The 20,823-nt window shown below is 36.7% G+C and overlaps 1 protein-coding gene across 29 annotated transcripts in view; it reads right to left on the reverse strand.

Annotated features, from left to right (window-relative positions):
* Nucleotides 1–20,823, reverse strand: part of MAP2 (microtubule associated protein 2) — a 281,142-nt gene that overhangs the window by 22,511 nt on the left and 237,808 nt on the right. For 9 of the 29 annotated variants that reach the window (XM_073218194.1, XM_073218189.1, XM_073218192.1 and 6 more), the window contains 6 exons: nucleotides 12,099–15,821; nucleotides 11,703–11,909; nucleotides 11,400–11,534; nucleotides 8,532–8,593; nucleotides 5,049–5,219; nucleotides 3,937–4,084 (listed from right to left, as the gene is read on the reverse strand). In XM_073218194.1, coding sequence (XP_073074295.1) covers nucleotides 3,937–4,084; nucleotides 5,049–5,219; nucleotides 8,532–8,593; nucleotides 11,400–11,534; nucleotides 11,703–11,909; nucleotides 12,099–15,821 — 4,446 coding nt within the window. The remainder of the gene's footprint in view (nucleotides 1–3,936; nucleotides 4,085–5,048; nucleotides 5,220–8,531; nucleotides 8,594–11,399; nucleotides 11,535–11,702; nucleotides 11,910–12,098; nucleotides 15,822–20,823) is intronic. The other 20 variants (XM_073218195.1, XM_073218191.1, XM_073218190.1 and 17 more) reach the window with 8 other exon arrangements.

The following is a 20,823-nucleotide window of genomic DNA, read 5'->3' on the forward strand; positions in this document are numbered from 1 at the left end:
AATCATATGTGGACCATTTGTTCTTTTGTATAGTAAGTTCACTCTAAGATCCAGGTGGACATACAACTTGTGTATTTAGATCACATAATTTTGACCTGTGTAGATAGTTCTTTATTGAACTGCATTTCAGTGTTACTCCCTCAGCTTACATTGAGGGGCACTGTGAGATATGAATACTGAGATTATTCTAAAATATCACGCATTTCCTTTACAAGGCAATTTGTCTCAGCTCTCAATACCAAAAATAAACTGTATCTCTCCTTAGAAGTAAGATGTCTTAACACTATATTCACAGTGAATATACAAGTTTGCACTTTGGAGTCAAATCAGTAACCCCAGCAGCCAACTACACAGGAAATGGTGAGATGCATTTCTCTGTCTCAACTTGACCTTCGCTTCATTTTATCACTTAACTCCTTTCCCCCCTTTTTTCCTATATTATGTTTCTCTCATGTTGTCTTTTTAACTGTATATTTGAGTATCATTTTAAATGCCTTTTTGAAGGAATGATATAAATAAGCATATAACACCTTACAGATTTCAAAGTACTTCTGTGAACACCAAACATTTGATAACCAAACAACCATGTACAATAGTTAGAGGCAGCTGTTATTATTCCTGATTTAAAAAGGAGGACACTGAGGCTCATTTACCCAGATGATACTAAATTCTAAGCCAGACGTGACATTTAGCTTCTTAACACTAAAAATCTTCTCTTAAAATTATACATTGATTCTAATAATAGAATACTTGTTTACCATTTATATTTATTATTCAAATTCTTTGATCTTTTTCTATATTTTATAGGAAGAGAATCATTTTTATTTTTTACTACTGAGTATGGATACTTTGTAAAATCAATGAATCTTCTAGAAATTTTATGGAGGATAAAGGCATAACTCATTAATTTAAAAACCAGTGAAGTGAAAGGGGTCTTGGAGTCATCTAAAGCAACTGATTATCAATGCAGGAAGTTCTTCGAAGGGGACAACGAATCTTTGCCTGAACATTTTCAAGGAGTGACCTTTTAGATAATTGTAATCTACAGACATTGTGTATTCACCCATTGCTTTAGGTTGAGTCTCCTGGAGAAACAGGACAATTTTATTTCCTCTTTCAGTGGGCAGTTTTCATGTACCAAGTGAAAGTTACCCTGTGTCCTTTTGGTCTTCTAACATAAGGACAAAAACATATGTAGACTCTCCAATTGACAATGTGAAATGGAACATGAGAAAACTAAACTGATAAATTAGTATGCATTGTGATTTTTATTGCTTTCAACAAAAATGTAGTTTCAAGACCACACCCAACTTGACTTTTTGTAGCTTCCTTGCTACAAAATGTGTTAGTAGATTAAGCTGATGTAGATCTGAAGCAGTCATGTCTGTCTGATAAATCTCTTTGGAAACTTATTTCTTTCTCAAATATTTCCTCTATGCCTTCATCACATTTGAACAGCTTAGGTCTTTTGGAGAAAGGGATCTTCTCTGTATTTATTGGCCATTGTACCTAGCACTGGTGCCTTTCATGGGGCCTGAACATGGTAGAAGCTCAACATATTTTCGATTTTAATGGTACAAATTGGATTCAGAATTTATCAAAGTGTGCTAAGGTACTTTTTACTTCATGGAGACTAAGCTGAAGTATTTTGAATGTGCAGAGCAATTTTTACTTAATGTAATAAACATTCTTAAAGTAAGAGTAATTTCTATATTTGTAGAAAAAGGCTTTAAGCTTTGGAAAAGTAAGGGACAAAAGTTTTGTTAACATCTGGAGAATGACAAAAAATGACAAGTATTAAGCGCTTAACATGGCTGCTCAATAAATATGATCAACTTTGTATTGTAAGAAATTATGTTCTAGTCATCAAAATGACACATTCAAGTGTTTCCCATTTGTTCTGAAATTGAAAGCATTCAAAGATACTAAAACAACTTAAAACGATTTATGAGTTAACTTTATTAAACTGTGTTCTTATTTATTTTGTCAACTCCTAAATGACAATGTCTTTTCCTCTTCTTGGGCTAAATGAACTTACTGCAATGGAAATGTTTCTTTCAGACGTTTTCAATAGCTTTACAAAATGCTAGAACATTCCTGTGCGCAGTTAAGGAGATGATAGGTGAATGGAAGTAGACAAATTACTTGCTCTTCTAATTGCATTCCAGGGAGGCTGTAAACATAGTATGTTCTGTGCAATAATTCCAGTTAGATTTTAGGAGCTGGAATTCTAATAAGGGTCTATACCTTTAGCTGTTCTTACATAGAGATAAAATAAACCTTATTTCCTTAGATTATCAGAGTATTGGTTACGATCATACCAAGTAATACAATGCAATAACCTACAAAGTAAGGCTACAAACTTAAAACAGAACTGGCCCAGAACATAAAAAACAATTTATATACAGACACATTTATAAAGGCACAGTACAGTGGCTTGTAGATGTGAATTTATGGAGAAAGTGCCATTTTGCTTCCATAGCAACAAATACAAACATAATTTGAGGTATGCCTTTGGTGCTTTTGTCTTGTCTTGACATCCCTTATTATTGCTGATGCACAACTCTAACTCTAGATATTTACAGTTAAAGTCTTTTCTCTGGAGATTAACTCTTTAAGTGCCTTCTTTACTAGTTCATTTGAATATTTTATTTTTGCTAAGGTAAAAAGAGTTTTAGTAATTTCAAAGTGTTCTTTGCACATATTGCAAAGGATGTTAATACTTTGTGAAACTAAAATCTGTAGGGCACAACTGCTGTAATCCTAATAAACATGCTCATTGTAGGCAAAACACTCTAAAGTGCCATAGAAAATAGTCCCATTTAAAGTGGGCTAATTATTATTACATATTTAAAAAAACAAGTAGTGAAATCAATTATATTGTGACGGTGGTAGTAATTTCTGCCATTTCATAATGGATTTTAAATGACATATATAAATCTCCAATCATTTCTACCATTTTATAATGGCTTTTAAATGATGGAGGTACTATTGTACAAGTGAGTCTACAGAGTAGTTTTCTGGTTCTATTTATTGCAAATAAATATAGAGAAGACTTTAGGGGGACAGGTTGTGAAGTTACCAGTAGGCTGAAAACCAAATTCGACCACTTTTTAGTTGTGTAGCACTAGACAACCTAATCCTTTTAGACCTTCTCTAAACGATCAGCGTTCTCATCAGTACATTTAATGAGGTTATTAATACTTAGACATAAGCATTGTTAATTGAGTGAAAAATGTGTCTTAAGATTTTAGTATCTACAGGTACAGCTGTTTTGATTGTAAGAGAAACACTTTTGTGAAAATAATTTGAATCCATGCTTTGCTAAATAATCCTGGTAGCAACACAATACCTAAGTGGGTAGTGATTGGATCATTTTAATACTTTTTACATAAACTGTGATAATTGCCAACCAGTTTATTATAGGCCATCAATCAAAAGAAAGTGAAGCTACTGCACAGAAGATGCTGTGTTTACAGTCTCACTGGAATGCAAATTCTTCACAAAATGAGTAAGGTCCTAGGTTTTGATTGTTGACTTTCCAGTTCGATTTTAGGATCTGGAATTCTATTAAGGGTTAAACATATATACATATATTAAAAATCCCTGACTATCATTTTTCTCTATTAATTACTTCACTCAAATTTACTTTTTTACTCTAAATTTGAAAGAACAGAGAAAATATATTCTGAGAAAAATGACTTTATTTCATCTTATTTAATGGATAATCAGCAGCAGGTACTCATTTCCTTCATCAATCATTCTGATTGTAATAGCTATTTGGGACCCACAGATAGTCTGGGTTTTTCTGATTCTTAGGGGAAATGTCATCTGTTTTTAATTCATGTTTTATTAGAAAAATATAAAATATAAATACATAATAAGCTCTACTCCACTTAAGGGATTATAAAGGAAGCCAAACCAAAGTAAACGTACTCGTGGTCCGCCGTGCTGAAGAGGAGATGGAACTGTTGAGAGAGAAGGAATTCTCCTCCCTGTCTCCTGATATGCCTCGGCGAGGGGGCAGAATGGAGGAGGGTCTCGGCAGAGATGAGCGCTTTTCTGGGCTCTTGGTTACTCCATCCTGATGGGGGAAAACAAAAGGAACGATGGGTTCTTCTGAATCTTTATTTTAATAATACAAAGGGATTATGTTGCTCTGGCTATTTTTCCTCCTCTGCTGATCCATGAATTTCTTTTAATACACACTACTGAATTGCATATGCTTAGCATCTGTGCTTCAAAACTTAGAAATTTTGTTCATATTTGCAGAGTTTTTACAAAAATATATCATTTTGGAGTTAGTGCTAATAATTGTAAAATTTAAATTTTAAATGATAACACAGGTAACATGACTTTACTCAAGTAATCATAAGTAAATTAATAATTTTACTGAAAAAATTTCATTAGTATAATTTATTCATCAGATAAGACTGGCAGTGGGGTATTGCATGCATAGTATTTAACAATGACCACTGCTGTATATTGTGCACCTATTGTGCTTAGGAACGCTAAGCACTTTACATCATTTATGATTTAATTCTTACCACAAAAAATTATATGCACTTCATAGACAAAGAAGCAGATTTTATCAGTTTATGTAATTTTTTCAAGATCACTGAGTTGGTAGGTAGCAGAGGTAGTATTAAATCATGATGTGCCTGAATCACCCAAACTGTCTATAAATTATGTATTATTTGTTATCAAATGATACAGTATGATTTATATATAGTATGCTATATATAATATTGTATTAGATACTACATATTATGTATATTTTGTTTCATTAATTTGCATCTGGAATTTTATATCAAATAAATATTAAATAATAGTGTATCTAGAAAAAAATTTTCTTTTTTGTTTTTACTGGTTAGACTGCTAATAACAATTGAAACTTAATTTGCATTGTCTTTAATAGGATCTGTTCTTTATGTGTCAAACACTTCAGAAATGCAAGTCTGTGTTTCTATACATGTACTGAATTATATCTTTTAACCTCCCAAATTATATTCCTTTCTACACCTCTGGTTGACCACCAGCTGCCTTACCTTATTCCCTGATTCTGAGTATGGCAAACGGTCTGCAGAGCCCGCGGAGGTGGGCTGTATTAAAAAACTGTCAGAAAAGGTTGCCTTTTGAGTCGTACTATGGCAGGCTGAGCTGCATCTTGGGGACACTGTGCTACCCTGCAAGGCGGGAATCTTTGACAAGGTAGAATTCTAGCCATGAAAGAAAACAAAAAAAAGCACAAAATAAACCAAACTATGAAGTAAAAGGAAAATTAAAAAATGTATAAACATATAAGAAATTAAATATCTATTTTTAATAAGACCACATGATGAAGAGTTATAATCAGTGAGGGAGATGTATATTTATGTGAGAATAAGACATTTTTTATTGAACACCTCTTTTTAATTAGAATGAACTTAAAAATACTCATATATGAGAATACAGATGAAAATATTCTTTATGGATTCTATACATAAGGTCTCTGATTAATCCATAGGTCTTACAATGGTACCATATTTGGAAAATACCTTGACAATCTCCTGGAATTGTTTCTTTAATAAACACAGACCTTAAGATGTGTATATATAATTGATATTTGATCATATTTCAAGAACTTTAGAACAAGGTATACTTAGAGCCTAACAATGGAAAATATATTTTTAAAGTTGAGAAAAAATATTCTTAGATATCTACATTAGTTTTATCAGAAAATTGCAGAGTTTCTATAGAATTTGCTCATTTTATGAGTACAATGATACTGGGAATCAAGTTATGGCACAGAATTAATACTTTTTATGGACAGACTTGCAGTTTGTATGATGTGTTGTAAGTTCTAAAAATGAAAGTTGGCACCAAAATACTGCTCATAAAAAATCACAAGAATTAACTTACAGGTGTTGATAATCTCTGAAGAGATTATTGGCAACTGTAAATTAGCAGGTTGGATGTGTGGCTTTTGGAGGAAGCTATGCTGGCATGCCACGTATCTCATGGGAGACTTTATTAAAGCTACAGACAAGTACTGACAAAGCCAAGGAGATTGTATCTTCAAATATTAACGTGATTTAGCTGTTACAAAAATAACAGCTGTAACATTTTTATCTTAAGTTTTAACCTCCATAGCTACTTCAAGAGAGGTATAAACAGTCATGGATTGCACTAATCACTTCTTGATTTACAGACCCAGCATCTTGAGTGCTAAGTGTAACTGGGTTGGCACAAGTCATTCTTTTTGATGGATGCTACCCACAAAGTAGTGAATTTCAAAAGTGTGATATAGAGAAAAAAATGGAGTAAGTAGATTGCCTCAAATTATAGAAGACAACCCCTAATACCACCCTAAAAACAAAAGTAAACCAAAACAAATAAAAAAGCAAATGAAATGAAGGGTTACAAGTCAGTTTCACTATAAAGATCAACTGAAAAATCAGACAACTGTTCTGATGCATGTACTGAGCTAAATTAAGAGTGAATCTTGGGGTTTTAGGAAACTTACAGGAATAGGATGACGTTAGAGAAAAGGGAAAAAAAAAGGAATTTAAATGAGAAAAAGTTAGAAAGGATGGTGGCTTAATCTCTTCAGAAAGACTACATGGACATTTACCAGGAAAATAGTTTTGTGTTAGAGATGCATACGGTTTCTGTCCTAAGTGTAGTGTCAATTCCTGTTGAGTTACTTTAAGACCAAAAGACTTGAAAATGTCCTAAAGGTTTTTCAATGTTCATTTAAAAATTCTTTTCCCCATGGGGGAAAGCTCAGACTTACTTTCTATATGTGCTCCTAAGGACTTCCACCTTTCAAATAATAATAACAACTATCACTGTTTATTGGATGAATACTATGTTTTAGGTACTATACGGTATTCTGTTTTATTAAATTACCATACTTTTCACAACTAACTTAGGATACAGGAATTTTACTCCTCCATTATTTATAGAAAATTAAGACATAGGAAGAAAAAAGATCATAGAGCTAATAAATGTTCCAGACTTGGACCTGGCCTGTTTCAGAGCCCTGCTCATAACCACCACAACTTACTACTTCCCTGTCAGAAACAGAAGGCAAAGAGAGAGAAATCTGGAAATCGCAGTGTGCTCAACATAAAGCCTAATATTTAAAGCAATAAATAGGTTCTATTGCTTCTCATATATTCAGGAATATGCCTAAAACACTTATATAAAAATAAATTTTTTTAAATCAACATAAAGTCCCTCAGGTTTGACATGACAAAAAAATCTGGCTGACATTGGAAATGAATTCCTATTTTTCATGATAAATGAAAAGTGGAAGTCTAAAATCTTGTTAGTTTTTACAAGGCTAAATTTATATAACATATATGATGTCTAAGATCCAGAACATTGTGATACACTACTGATATCATCAGTCAAATAATCTGTTGTAACTTTAGGATTTTATTAGTAGTCTTTTAATTTTTTTTCTTTCAATCAGAAAGGACTACAACACTTTGTGTTGGCTTTGGTCTTTCGAAAGTTCAAAAAACATGGTTAATAATATAAAAATAAAATCCTTAAAAATGTAAAATATTTATAAACATATGAAGCAGACATCATTATACAACCAAATTAAAGCAATAAGATATTTTAACACCGTAACTTGGAAAATACAGAAAAAGTATAGGAACATCTAGTAATAATAATGAACATGAACACTCTTATATACAGCTGGAGGACATATAAGCCATAGAACCTTCCTAGAGGACACTAACAACATGGAGCAAAAACTTTAAATATGGACTTTTTCTGAAAACAATAATTTCACCACTAGGAAGTTATCCTAAGGCAATACATATGGATGCATGCATAGTTTTAGCTGAAAATATTTCTACGGTAATATTGCTAAAATAATAGAAAAAGTTGCATGTCAAATAATAGGGAATTAAGTATATCACCATAAATAAAATGCAATGTAATGTAGTTATTAAAATGATGTACAAAAATGTTTAATGACATGGAAATGTTTACTTTTTGGTTCAACTGATGCACAGCATTTTCATTTTTGTTACTAAACCTAAGAATGTGTAGAAAAAAATTAAGATCTTACATCAAAATGGTAATTGTAGTTATCTAGATAAGGGGATTAAAAAGTATTTTTACTTATTTTTATTTAATATACTCATATTCTTATTTTGTCATAATAACAATGAAAATGTATTATAAATAGAGTTTAATGTTGATTATAACAGTTATCTTGATTTTATGAAAAGTAAATAAGTCAGGCTCCCCTATTTTTGTCAGATAATGCTGTTTCATGTTTTTGTCTTATTAATAAAGAGAGAGTCTCAATCCCAGCTCTGCCCTCCCCAACTACCATCACGTCATTTCAGAAGACATGAAATAAGACATGCCCAAATGCCACGGAGACTCATTCTAGAAAAGTGAATGGTTTAAAACGCTTAAGAGTAAACATCAAAATCTAACTTATATCTAAAGTTATTAAGACGTTGCCACTAATATCAAAGGGAACTTCAAATGAAGAACAAGGAAAAAGTTTTTTTACTCACAGAGACTTTGTCCTTTGCCTGTTTAAATACACTGGGAGCCTGAGTTGATTCACCACCTGTTGCTGTTGAAAAAAGGAGACACAAACAGCCCCAAACTTAGTGGCTAAAAAACCACATAATGCATTTTCAATACCTTTTGGATATACAGTTGTGTCAACAGACAAATGCAAAGCAGAACTTTGAGACTCAAATTCAGTAACTAAAGAAACCTGAATAGCATCATTAATTATGTGACTCCCACTACAGTGTGTGCTAATTAATATCACCAAGTGTTAACCAAAGCACAGGTAAGCACACCAAATAATTTTGTTCGTTAGCTATGAACCTTTAAATTAACATTACATGAGGATAGTTCTTTTTGAACAGAAATCATAGAATAGTAGTCTGAATGCTGTAGAAATTAAAGGGTACTGATTGGTTTCTAGGATTTGCATGATATAAAAAGTGTTCATGGAGATTTCCAAACCCTTTTTCTATAGCCATTGGCATCCCTACAAATATATCTGCATTTCGTATTCCAAACTGTCATAGTCAGCCAACCCCTTTCCCTCTACACCCCTTCATTTCACAATATGAATGACAGACTTGTTTGATGTGCAATGCACCACATGAGAAGAGGAGGGAAGAATAAAAGCTTGTCAAGGAGAAAAACATAAGAGGACTTTTAAGTTCAGTAATACAGAACATGTTCTACACATGCACTTCCTGTATGAAATTGTTACCACATCTGTTACTGCTGTTTCTCTTGCTGCTCTTTTATACCCCTGGTTTCAATTTTAAACTCCATTATCTCCAGCATATTTTCTGTAGATGACTTACCTGACTTGACTTAAATATCTTTCATGATTGAAAACAATACTTTGTGTTTTGGAAAAACGACCCCTACTTAAATGAGAAAATGAAAGGCACAAGCTTGTGTGTTTACTTCCTCTTTAATTTTCCTTCATAAGAGAGAACCTCAGGGAAAACAGTACTGATCCTTATAAGCACTCTAGATGAGTTTCGAAAAGGTTTCCTATGTCATATGCAGCTCTAACACAAAAATAGTAACTGTCTACAGTATGCTATATGCTATTTGGGACAGGCTAGTAAGATTATACAGATTCTACAACTGTTTGTTTCTAAATGCAGTGCAAATGATGATTTACTAAAATTTCTGTAATATATCTTAAATTTCTGTGACATATATAGTTTGCTTTAAGACAATAACACCAAGGTTTAGAATATGATTTCTGCTTAAATATCTTAATATTTGAATAGTGAAGTTCCTAGTTAGTCCAAACATCTTAAATTTCCTTGAGTAGATGACTTAAAAAGGCAATTTAATCTCAGTGTGGTAAACTGAATACCAGTAACACGCAGGTACTCCACCAAACCATTCTACATTTCCTCTGAAATTCCACAATCCTGAGTCTTTCATCCTTTCAGGTAGGATGTAGGATTTTTGTGCACAAACCATGAGCTTTTGCCTGCCCAAGTATTTGTCCAACTAGAAGAAAAATTTCAAGTTTAATGAAAATGAACTAAGTGAGATGTGATGTAAGATTTAGAGATGTCATGTTGATTTCTAACTCTTAATTCAAAGGAACTCCTTGTCCTGAACGTTTATCAAGGTTTGTGTACTGTGAGCCTCCCATTTTCAAACCCTGCCTTAGAGACTAGTTCTTGAAGGAAAGCATATGAGATGATTCCTAAATGAACACAAAGACAAAATAGTTGGACTTTTTAAAGGCTATCATAAAACCATCAGTTACCTTGATTTTCTTTTCCTTTCTAAGATTAATGCTGCTTTTAACCTTTAAAACCCTCCTAAGATTTATATAAAGGCATTTCTAATATATAATGGAAAAGAAAATATTCCTTTTTTGATTTAACAATCTGGTATCTCATTTGGTAGATAGCAAGTGTACCACTTAATAAATGCTAAAATAAAATTTATTATAAATTAAGATTATCCTAGTATAATTACATATTTAAAATAAACACTTTGTACTGAAATTCAGAAATAGCATTTGCATTACAGATATTTGTATGGGCTTTTGTAGCATATTTCACTTTTTTAAATAGTAAAAAACATGTATATTTGAAGAAGATGGAAAATAAGGTAGCAAAATGGAAAAACACCTAAGTTCTAAAATTTTTGGAAAAACAGGTTTATTCAGAATCTTGAGTAGTCAATTATACAGGAAAATTTAGCCATTTGGATACACATTTAAGAAAATCCCAGTGACAAAATGTTAGCAGAGAGATGCAGTACAGGAGATTGAAAGCTTCGCTAGTTTTGGGTAAGAGGAAGGAAATCTGATAGGATTACCAGACAATTCCATTTTCCTTTTTCTTTTCATTCACCCAAAGCAAAATAATTTTGCAACCATAATTTTACTTTAGTTTTGCTTTTCATTTTCAATCTTGAAATCACTATGCATTCTTGGTGGTTTTTGGTAAATTCATCAACATCAGTAACAGATTTGGCAGTAACCATGTAGACAATACGACACATAGTATGGGTGGAAGCATGAGGGAGATAAAGAAGCAAAATAATGAGGATGCATACCATTGTTATATTCATCATCACTGGCTAACCAAACACACACAATGAAAATAGGAATTCCCGGAATGTGACACTGGAGTACAATGCCAAGATAAAATCACGGTTAAGTCTGAGCATGACAAAGAAACAGATGGTCATGACGTCTTCTGCAGGGAGGGGGGAAAACAACAATGATACAAGACACTTAATAGGAAAATTGTTCATGACTGCTAAGATTCTTCCAAGAAAAACAAAATGAAGTTGCTACAGTAATGAGATTTAAAAAAAGAAAATACATGTCTATGTTTGCCAGCCACATTGCAGAATGGAACAGTCACCTGTCGTTTTCCGCTTAACACAGGAGAGATGAGTTGGTCTAGTGTATTTGATGGCAGGTTTTAAAATGAATTTCCTGGAGGGAGAGTGGGCCTGAACTTCTGTTTTTTTAGCAAGTTCAGCCTTCTTATAAACTGCTATGAATAAGAAAACACAGAAAGCATACCATCAGGAAAAAACAGACACTTGGAGCAAAACCGAACGGAATATCATACATAATTAGTTACCGCTGTAAGGCCGTTTCTTCTACCAAAGAGAAATAATTACTTCAAAAACATTTTTAAAGAAGTGATTGTTAAATGAACCTTTTTTCCTTCTCACTTCATCTCTGGAGACTGTGCTAGGTTCCTTTTTAGCTATTTTTCTCTCAGGAGTGGAAATTCTGCCTCTCCCGGTTTTAAAGGGCTTTTCTTTTCTATGTTTCTCAAGAGATGGCCTCCGAGCTTCCTTGTCAGCTTTCTCCTCTTTAGGGATAGTTTCTAACTGCTCTGTCATGATGCTCCTATCATCATCTGTGGATCAAAGCAAACCATGACAACAATGGAAACATTAGTAACAAATGGACAAAATCCTTCTCGTATTTTACAAAATGCAAAATAAAGAGCTAAAGGGACATTTAAAAATGTTTAAAATGAAAAAAAAAGTTCCATTAGTTACTGCATTTTATTTGGGAGTAGCAGATTTAATAAAAGAATGCACACCTTGAGTGTCCACCCAGAGGCTGTCAGCATCCATGATGGAGTCATCGATGGTGGTCTCGTCTCTGTAATCCTCGTAGGTTTCTGTTTTGTATTCTGAGAGGGCAACCTCTTCTCTCTCAGGCGAGGCTGGAGCCGCGGGGGCGCCTTCCCTGGGTGCTGCTTCCTCGGCTCCAAGCTCTTCCTCAGCATGAGGGGGTGGTCTCCTGTCCGCCTCCGGCTGCTCTAGGGCTGCAAAACGCACGCTATGGGAGCCCAACTCCCCTTCCTCAGTTGTGGTTTGCACCACGGTGATGAAATCATCCTCGATGGTTACCACAGACTCAATCACTCCTTTGTGTTCACCTGGGCAGGTCTCCACAAATTCCTCCCTGGCACCTGGGATACCCAGGTCTGTAATCTGAAGGGTGTCTGAGCGGAAGAGCAGCTTATCATACTCTCCCTGGGCTTCTATCTCTTCTTCCTCAGCCTGAGCCTCTGCTGGTTCAACCCCTGTGGCTTCAAGCAACGGCTCGGTCACGTCAGAGGGCGTGATAGATATATCTGGGGTCTCTTTGCCTTCTTCTTTTGGCAGCTGGATAAACTCCATCTGGACATCAGCTCCCTCTTCTAGGGTTATATCAGCTCCTGAAACAGCAGGTTTACAAGGTATTTCCACTGACAATTTGATGGCAATCTCATCTTGAATTAGAGAAGACTCTGGGGATGTTTCCTTTTTGCCCTCATCGGCCTTCAAGGACTCCATGGTGAGGCTCTCATGCTCACCACTGGACTCGTAGGACTCTTCTTTGTCCACAGCCTCCTGGTGCACCAAGTCAGGCTTGGCCACCTTCTCCTTGACTTCTGTCTCACTGACTTTGGTGCCTTCTTTTGCTTGGCCAGACTCAACACTGATAAGCTCATCTACCTCCTGAGGTGCTGCAGACGAGGGGGCGAGGTCCTGTGTAGCCTCGAGTTTAAGCTCTGTTGCCTTCTCAGCTTCTGCATTTAGCCCTGAGGTCATCTGTCCAAAGTCACTGATTTTAACATCTAATTGACCCTGGTCAGCTTTCTCTGCAGCAAGATCCGGTTCTGGTTCAGCTTTTTTAGATGGTTCTACCTCAGCTACCTCCGGCACTGAGCTCAGACTTCTCTCTGCTTTCTCAGCCCTGAGCGGTGGCGCATCTTCTGAAACTGCCAGTTCTTTGGCTGAAGCAGGCTCACAGGTGACTCCTAATCCAAATGTTTCAGCTTTATCACCAGACTCTTCTGCTTCCTTGGCATGCTCTTTTGAATCAGCTTGCTCTTCAGTCTTTTCTAGTACAGTATCCAGCTTATCATTAGCTTTCCTCTCCTGATCAAACTCCTTACCCAGGCCCGGTTTGTCACCAGAGGTAGGCGGAGATACTTCCTTCTCGGCACTGAACTCATCTTTGATTCTTCCAGCGGCTGCCAGTTTTACTTCAATCAGTGAAAGGTCTGTGGCCAAATCTCTTCGTGTTTTGTCATCAGTGCCTTCATAAAAGGAACCACTCTCCCCTGATAAATTCTCACTGTCTTGAACAGGTGATGGGAGAGGGACCGTGTATTTATTGAACACACAGTAGCCCAGGTCTTCCAGCTGACTGTCTGTCTTAACAATGACGTGGTTTTCATCAGTGACAGGGGGCAAGCCAGTTCTACTCTCCTCAACCAGAGTCTCTGATGGGACTGATTTCTTCCCAGCAACTTCAGCATCTGCACTCACGGAGGCTAACCTTGACCGTGTACCCGCCAGATCTAGCATTTCAGGCAGGTCAGGGGCCATGACTGTGCCATTCTTGTAATAATCTTTGGCTAGGAAAGGCGACTCACATGAAGTCTCAACTTGAGTTACCTCTCCAATAGCTTTTTCTTCCTCTTTCTGTCCTTCCTCCTCTTTGCTTTCTACTGGAAAGCAAGGGGCTTTCTCCACTGCAGGTGTTGCGGCTGGAAGGTAATCATCCCCCTCATCCATACTTCCACTAGTATTGGTTAGAATATCAGAAGCCAGAGGAGAAAGATCATGTCCCCGACCGAAGTTAAACCCAAGGGCTATGGAATCCAGGCAGGACATGGGCAAATTGATTGACATGCTTCTTTGTTCTATGGCAGACCTACCGCCAAGTCCTAAACTCCTGCTTAGTGTCAAATCATCTTTATTCTTACTGTGGAGATCCCTTTTCTCTCCATACACCTTTGGGTCAATAGTAAACATTCTTTCTTGAGGAGAACCAGGTTCTTCTGGTAAATCAGATGGATAACTCTGTGCAAGAGTGCTATACCCTGCTTCGGATGCTGGAGCGCTGGGCTGGGGTTCTTTATCTGCCTCAAGTCCCTTTTCACCATTTTTATGCATGGGAGATACGGCATCAAAAGACTCTTGGGCACGTTCTCGTGTGTCACTTAGTTCATAGTAATCACTGCCTGGCTGGATGCTTTTTGCCACTTCTTCTTTCAAGGCAGATGTTTCAAAGTACTTGGACATTCCCGACTTATCTTCATAAAATGGCATGCCAAGCTCAGCGGATGTTGCAGTCATGGCCCCAGCTGTCTTGCTCTCTTTGTCAGCAACTTTTTCCTCACTCTGTTCACTCAGAGCAGGTGGTTCAGTCATGACCTTCTCCGGTGTCCTGGAGGTCACGGCTGAATCCGTAACTGCTTGTTCCAAACTTACAAGGATTGAGTCCTGTTTTAAAGTATCGGCGGTTGGCTCTGGGCCTTTCTGTTCTGCTTTTGAGAAGGTGTGCTCTGTGGAGGGCTGAATTACACCTGTTTCTTCATCTGCCGGTTTTGGGGGTTCGCCCTCTTTTGGCATGGCTTTTTGGTCAGAAATGGTTGTTTTTTCTTCACGCTTTAGCTGAGGTTCCTTTTCAGTAAGTGTAGCTTCCTGATCACTGAGGGTGGAAGTCTCTTTTTTCTGCACACTCTCTTGCTGTATGGCCCCTTTTTCTTCTCCTAAAACTTTCTCTGGGACGTATTCTTCCACAGTCAGAACATGGGCATCTTTGGGTGGAGCTACGGCTTCAGAGGCTGGGGTTTCTGCCATCTCCTCAGGTTTATCCTTATGGGAAGCTTCAGCTTCAGAACTCTCTTTGGAAGTTATTGGGCCACTGGTTTCTTCCACAGACTTTATGTCACTTGGCTGTAACAGGATGGGAACAAAGGGAGATGCTTCTGCAACCATTTCATTCCTCATGACATCTAGAGGAAGAGTGAAGCTTCCACCGTGAAAGGGACTTGGCATGGGAGAATCAAACTGCTTTCCTTCCCATTTGGGGATATCATCAAGTACGTCTTTTCCCTTCATGGGTGTTAGTGGGCCAGGAGTTATTGGAGCGACTAAGCCCCACTCATCCTTTTTTGCTTCGATTGGCATTTCGATGAACCAGTCCTTTTGCCCCTTTGGAGCTGGGAGCTCTGCAGGGAGGCCAATACCAGGTACCACAAAGCTTGGCTCTGTCTTCAGTTTCATTTCTTCTAAGCCAACACTGACAGTGTGCCCCAGTAGAGAGGGAGGCGCTTGTTCTTCTTCTGTGCCTTGCACGTCCTTTTTATCAGGTGAAGTTTGAGTCGTCTCAGGCTGAGAAACTAAGGCAGCATGTTTAAGGTCTTCACCAGGCTTACTTTGTTTCTCTGATTCTTTTTCCTTCTTGTCTAATGGCTCAGCTGGAGAGGGAGTCAATTCCTGTTGATCATGGAGCTCCATCTTCGAGGCTGTAAGTAAACCTGAAGTAATTGGGTTGATTTTTAAACAAATAATAGGCAAGTGCTTTCAGGCAGTAAAGTTGAAATTATATTTTGAAATGACAAATGAATGGTAAAAAGAAAAACTATGGAACATGCAAGCATGCTACCCATATAAAAATCAATACGAAAATGTTAGGACTGAGATATATTTGTACTATTGCTAAAATGAACTCCCATTGTGAATTAATGCATACAGTAATTGTAATAAGAATATATTTTGAATACTTTTTTTGCCTTTGTTTGTTTGGTCTCCCCTAAACAGTATGTGATGTGTTTTGTCATAGAGAAAAGACATGTGCTTTCTACAGACAAAAAATGATGAATTAAGTATTATTGAATAAGTAACACTAGGGCAAAAAAGAATACACATTAAGGACTAAATACAGAAAAGGATCAATTTCTACTGAACTTTTTCATTTGTTTCTCATTTAAAAGTAAATTGGCAGGCCAAAGGCAGAAGGTCAATGAATTTATAATACGCATTGATAGTTTCAAATAACTTGATCAACAAATGCCAAGACCAATTTTTGGGGCACTGAAAGGTTATCAACATTAGTTTTAGAAGACCTCTGAGATTAAATTTCAGGAATATATAAAAATACTTGGTATTAACTTGATATGATGTGAGCTAAGAACTGATAATTACATTTCTACCACATATTCAAATTTCTTATTTCCTAATTGTTACTTAGTTTGCCTTGTAAGTGTAAGAAGATCTGAATTATATTGTCACTACTGGGAAGTCAGGTGAGTAACAAAATTTTTAAAAAAGCCAACTACTGAAATATTTTTCTCCTTGGTCATGACCTCATTTCCTGGGAACATGACCTAGTGGTGAAGCATAGGCCAGTACTGGCTTTAGAGGTATTTCACAGAAATGAAACGCCTCTTTTTTATTTTTTTGTACAGCAATCCAAAAGGCTTTAGAATCTCACTTGTATTGTAAGGTCAAAGTATTTCACTGTGGTCATTAGGGCTCAATATAATTATTTGGAAAAGAACTAGGAAAAAATAATAAAGTTCAATCATTTCTTGACGAGCAAGTGTATGCATCATCATTACCTTATATACTTGTGTGTCCTGTTGTAACAATAGAAAAGAAATACTTTATGAACTTCTAATAAAGCTTAGATGAATGAAAACTCAAGAGATATGGTGATGATCAAAGGGATTGGCTACCATGGAAAGGAAATGATATGAGAAGCAGCAGCAGGAGTTTTAAGGAAACCAAACCAGAATTCATTGAAACATAAAAAGTATAGCACATTGCAGTTGCAAACAAAAAACGAGTCTACCATTTAAGCCTGTATGTGCCAAAATCCAACTCCACAATTTGAAAGAAAAGCATATGAATTGCTGTCCCAAAAATAAAAATAAAAATTTACATGTATTAGCAATGTGACTGGCAAACATTTGAGATGAGGGCGGCACAAAAGCTCACACAGCATCATCAGCCTGTCTGCGAAGCGCACTGTATCACAGCAAAGTAAAACTAGGGATGAGCTGCAGCAGTGGAAAACCACCTGTGCAAGCCACTGCTCACTAAGCCCAAAACAGTGGTCTTGGGATCATGAAAAGACCAAGCGATGGAATAGCACTGGAAAGCTGCTGGAGAGATCATTTGCAACAAAACACATGCAAATCCTAAGAAAGACACACCTTCCCTGGCAGAGGAAGGGGTTTTTACTTCTAGAGACACCTCCATGACCTCTTTTACACTTTCCTGCTGCAGGACCCCTGCTGGGGCACTCACTTCGGGAACTATTTGGGCCTCTGCACTAGACTTCACTTGGCCCTCGCTGAGGCCCCTGGGTTGGTCTGAGACTTTAGCAGCCCCACACTCTTTCTTAGGAAGAGTGGCAGGTTTCTTTTCCTCAGACATTGGACCCTCTAGTGTTTCTTCTTAGGGGTGAAAAAGATGTTGACATCATGACCACAGAACAATACATGAAATGACAGAAATATTATCCAAGGAACACTTTCAGCTCCATTTTACTGACCTCAGGTGAACCTCTTACCATTTGGAAGGGCAAATTAATACTCTAAATCCAATGTACGGTATGCATTTCCTGGGTAATTATTACGTATAATCTCCTAATAATGATGCCTTTTAAAGTCTCATTAAAAGGCTATTTATTTTAAAACTTGAGAGCTGAAAGGGTTTTATTGTTCTATTACCCTTTTAATACAAATGGCAGTAAGTTGCACACATGTGGAAAGCTTACTGGAAATAAGAGATTGTGCTGCTAGATAACAGATGGTTGTGAAAAGACAGATGCATTGATGTACTGAAAAAAAATCTTTAGATTTGTTAGACATGTGCTGTTTTCTCCAATGCAGGAAGCCCCTGCATATGAATTTCTGATTATTTAAAACATGCAGATTCCACTAAAGAAATCTTTGGGAAGAAAGAAAGCCTGGCCTTAAAATAATAGCCAATTGACTACCTTAACAGCTTTATCATGATATCCACCAAAACTATTGGAAATATAATTTGTTTAGTGTTTTTAAGGCAAAAGACTACCTAACTCAATGTATTTTACCTTCACTGCCATTGTATGATAATCGAGAGTGTAAACATTTTTAAGAGTAAGTAAAATATTTTGAACAATAAGGTCCAGGTAAAATTTAATCTTACTATTTAGAGAAGTCTACCTCTGGGACACAACTGCTATCATGCTGCTTAAACCCCTGAAGTAACAGTGATGTTGTTCATGTTTAGTTCTCTTGGACACTGAATAAGAAATGTGCATTTACCTATAAAGTCTTATTTCTGCAATTCGTAACAAAACCTTCAGGGAAAGATAATTGAGTGGCAACCAAAGTGCCAAAATGTCCTCCCCAAGGATGTATATCACGTGGAAAAATGTTAACAATTAAAATGTAAAAGACAAACATATGAAGGTCGTGAATTATCATGCGCATTTGTTTCTCATTTACACTTCAAATACCAGTGAAATAAACCCCATTCTATTGCTTAAGAAATTAGAGGGAAATATATAAGCTGTTTTATAATTCTACAAATGGGAAATTCTTATGAAATTCTGAGGAAACAATTATACATTGTTTAAATGGCCCTGTGAGAAGACTACAGATGGAAAGGAGAGGAATTTCTTTTTTAGAAAATATTAAAATCCTTGGGGCTGGGGGGCAGAGAACTACCTCATCTACTTCCTTGCATTTACCATTCAGACACTTTCATTTTTATAATTTAATTATGTAAGTAACATTTTAAAAATTCAGATTCTAACTTATTACTAAGGCAATTTTAATAATGCCATCAAACTAGAGATGTTGATGATCACTATGTGACTTTTAATATAGCTGCTTTACTAATAATGCTACCTTATTGGATGAAGCATCATCAGTTGGATTTACATGTTCTCCAAATCTATGTAACCATTAAGCTTTCCATTTTCTCATTTTGTATAAATCATGTTTATTTCCACTTACTTAACACCTGTTTGTTATTCAAAAATTCACATATTTTTCTTAATAGTTTTAAACTCAAACTATAAGAACTCCGTTTTTGCTCAATACGGGTATTTCTCCATCAAGTGTGTCTGAACCTTTGGTGCTCTTTGTTTTCCCAAGGACCCTTGAAGAACTTTAGTATCATGAATATCATTGGTGAACTATGAGCTTATTATTCCCCACTGCCTTGGAACTATCTGCCTTGACATTATGAAAATAAATAAACTCTTCACTTTAGCAAGTTATTTTTCCCTATTTGAAAATAACTTCTTCACCTAAGCAAAAAAAGTTTAGCTCTAAACTACGTAGTGAATGAGATAAATTGTAGCCCACCCCTGACACATTTTATCCTCACTATAGCCAGTTACACACTAGGGTCTGTCTCCCCTTATGAGCAGGATCTCCAGCCTAAAGAGGCTGGAATGACAAAGGCTTATTTTCCTTCACTTTAGCCCCGTTCTGCTGATGTGGGCCAAGACTCAGTCACCTGGGGGAGTCTCTGTAGTTTCAATAGATGACTAAGTGATTGGGAGAAATAATTTCACTCCATAATATGCATTCTGCATTAAACACACTCATCAATCTTTCTCCCTTAAAAAGCTATCATGTTAACATAGCAATAAAGAGAAGACTAATTCTATTTAAGTAGCAATATCCATGGAGGAAAAATTATATTCAGAGTTATCTTCTTCAGTTTGGGAAAATGAATATAATTCTTCTCCCACTGGTTGATTTTCAGGGAGCAGGAAGGAAGAAGATCTTAACTGAACTTTTTTTGCCTCCTTCCCCCCTGCACCTGCCCCCCCCAACTTTTTGTTTCTTCCTTCTTAGAACAATGATATAGAAAAAGGATGCACTCACATGCCTCAATAAGGCTTCTAGCAAACACATTTTTAGATATCTGGATGGACATAAGTTATATAGGGACTTGGCTTTCATATGGAAAAACCAGGTTCCTTTCCCTCTCTCCCCTCTAATGAAAGCACACCTAGTATGATGAATGTGGCCAGAGCTGCAGGCTGGGGAGGAGGAGCAAAGGGGGACCATGCTTGGTTCACCTTTCTCCTGGTCTAAGTGGGCCTCTGACTCTGCGCTGGGCTTCTGGGGGGAACAGTAGAGGAAGTTCAGTGTGAGCTGAACAGAGGCTGCTCATAGTACTCCTCTCCGGAATTGGAAGGGTCGTCATAAGGCACAGACACCAAGAAGGAGTGGGCTAGGAGTCTAGGCCTCTCCCTGCTGGTGGCAGGTTCGTGGCTGGGGAACCTGTGTAGAGGACCCACTTGATCCTCAGCCCCTTCATCTACAAACAGACACACAGGAAGAAACTGCAGGGAGAACTAGACAAGACAGACACAAGATCAGACAGACGAGACAACACCTGCACAAGGACAAATGGGCCACAGAAGCAGCACAGTGGGAGGGAGGGGATTCACAAGACTAAGCTGATGGAGGATGCGAGAGAGTGAATGTTCATGCTTCAGCAGCCACTGAATTTAAACTATCACAT

The sequence above is a fragment of the Manis javanica genome, chromosome 12 (assembly GCF_040802235.1).
Source record: "Manis javanica isolate MJ-LG chromosome 12, MJ_LKY, whole genome shotgun sequence".
In the NCBI taxonomy this organism is placed as follows: domain Eukaryota; kingdom Metazoa; phylum Chordata; class Mammalia; order Pholidota; family Manidae; genus Manis; species Manis javanica.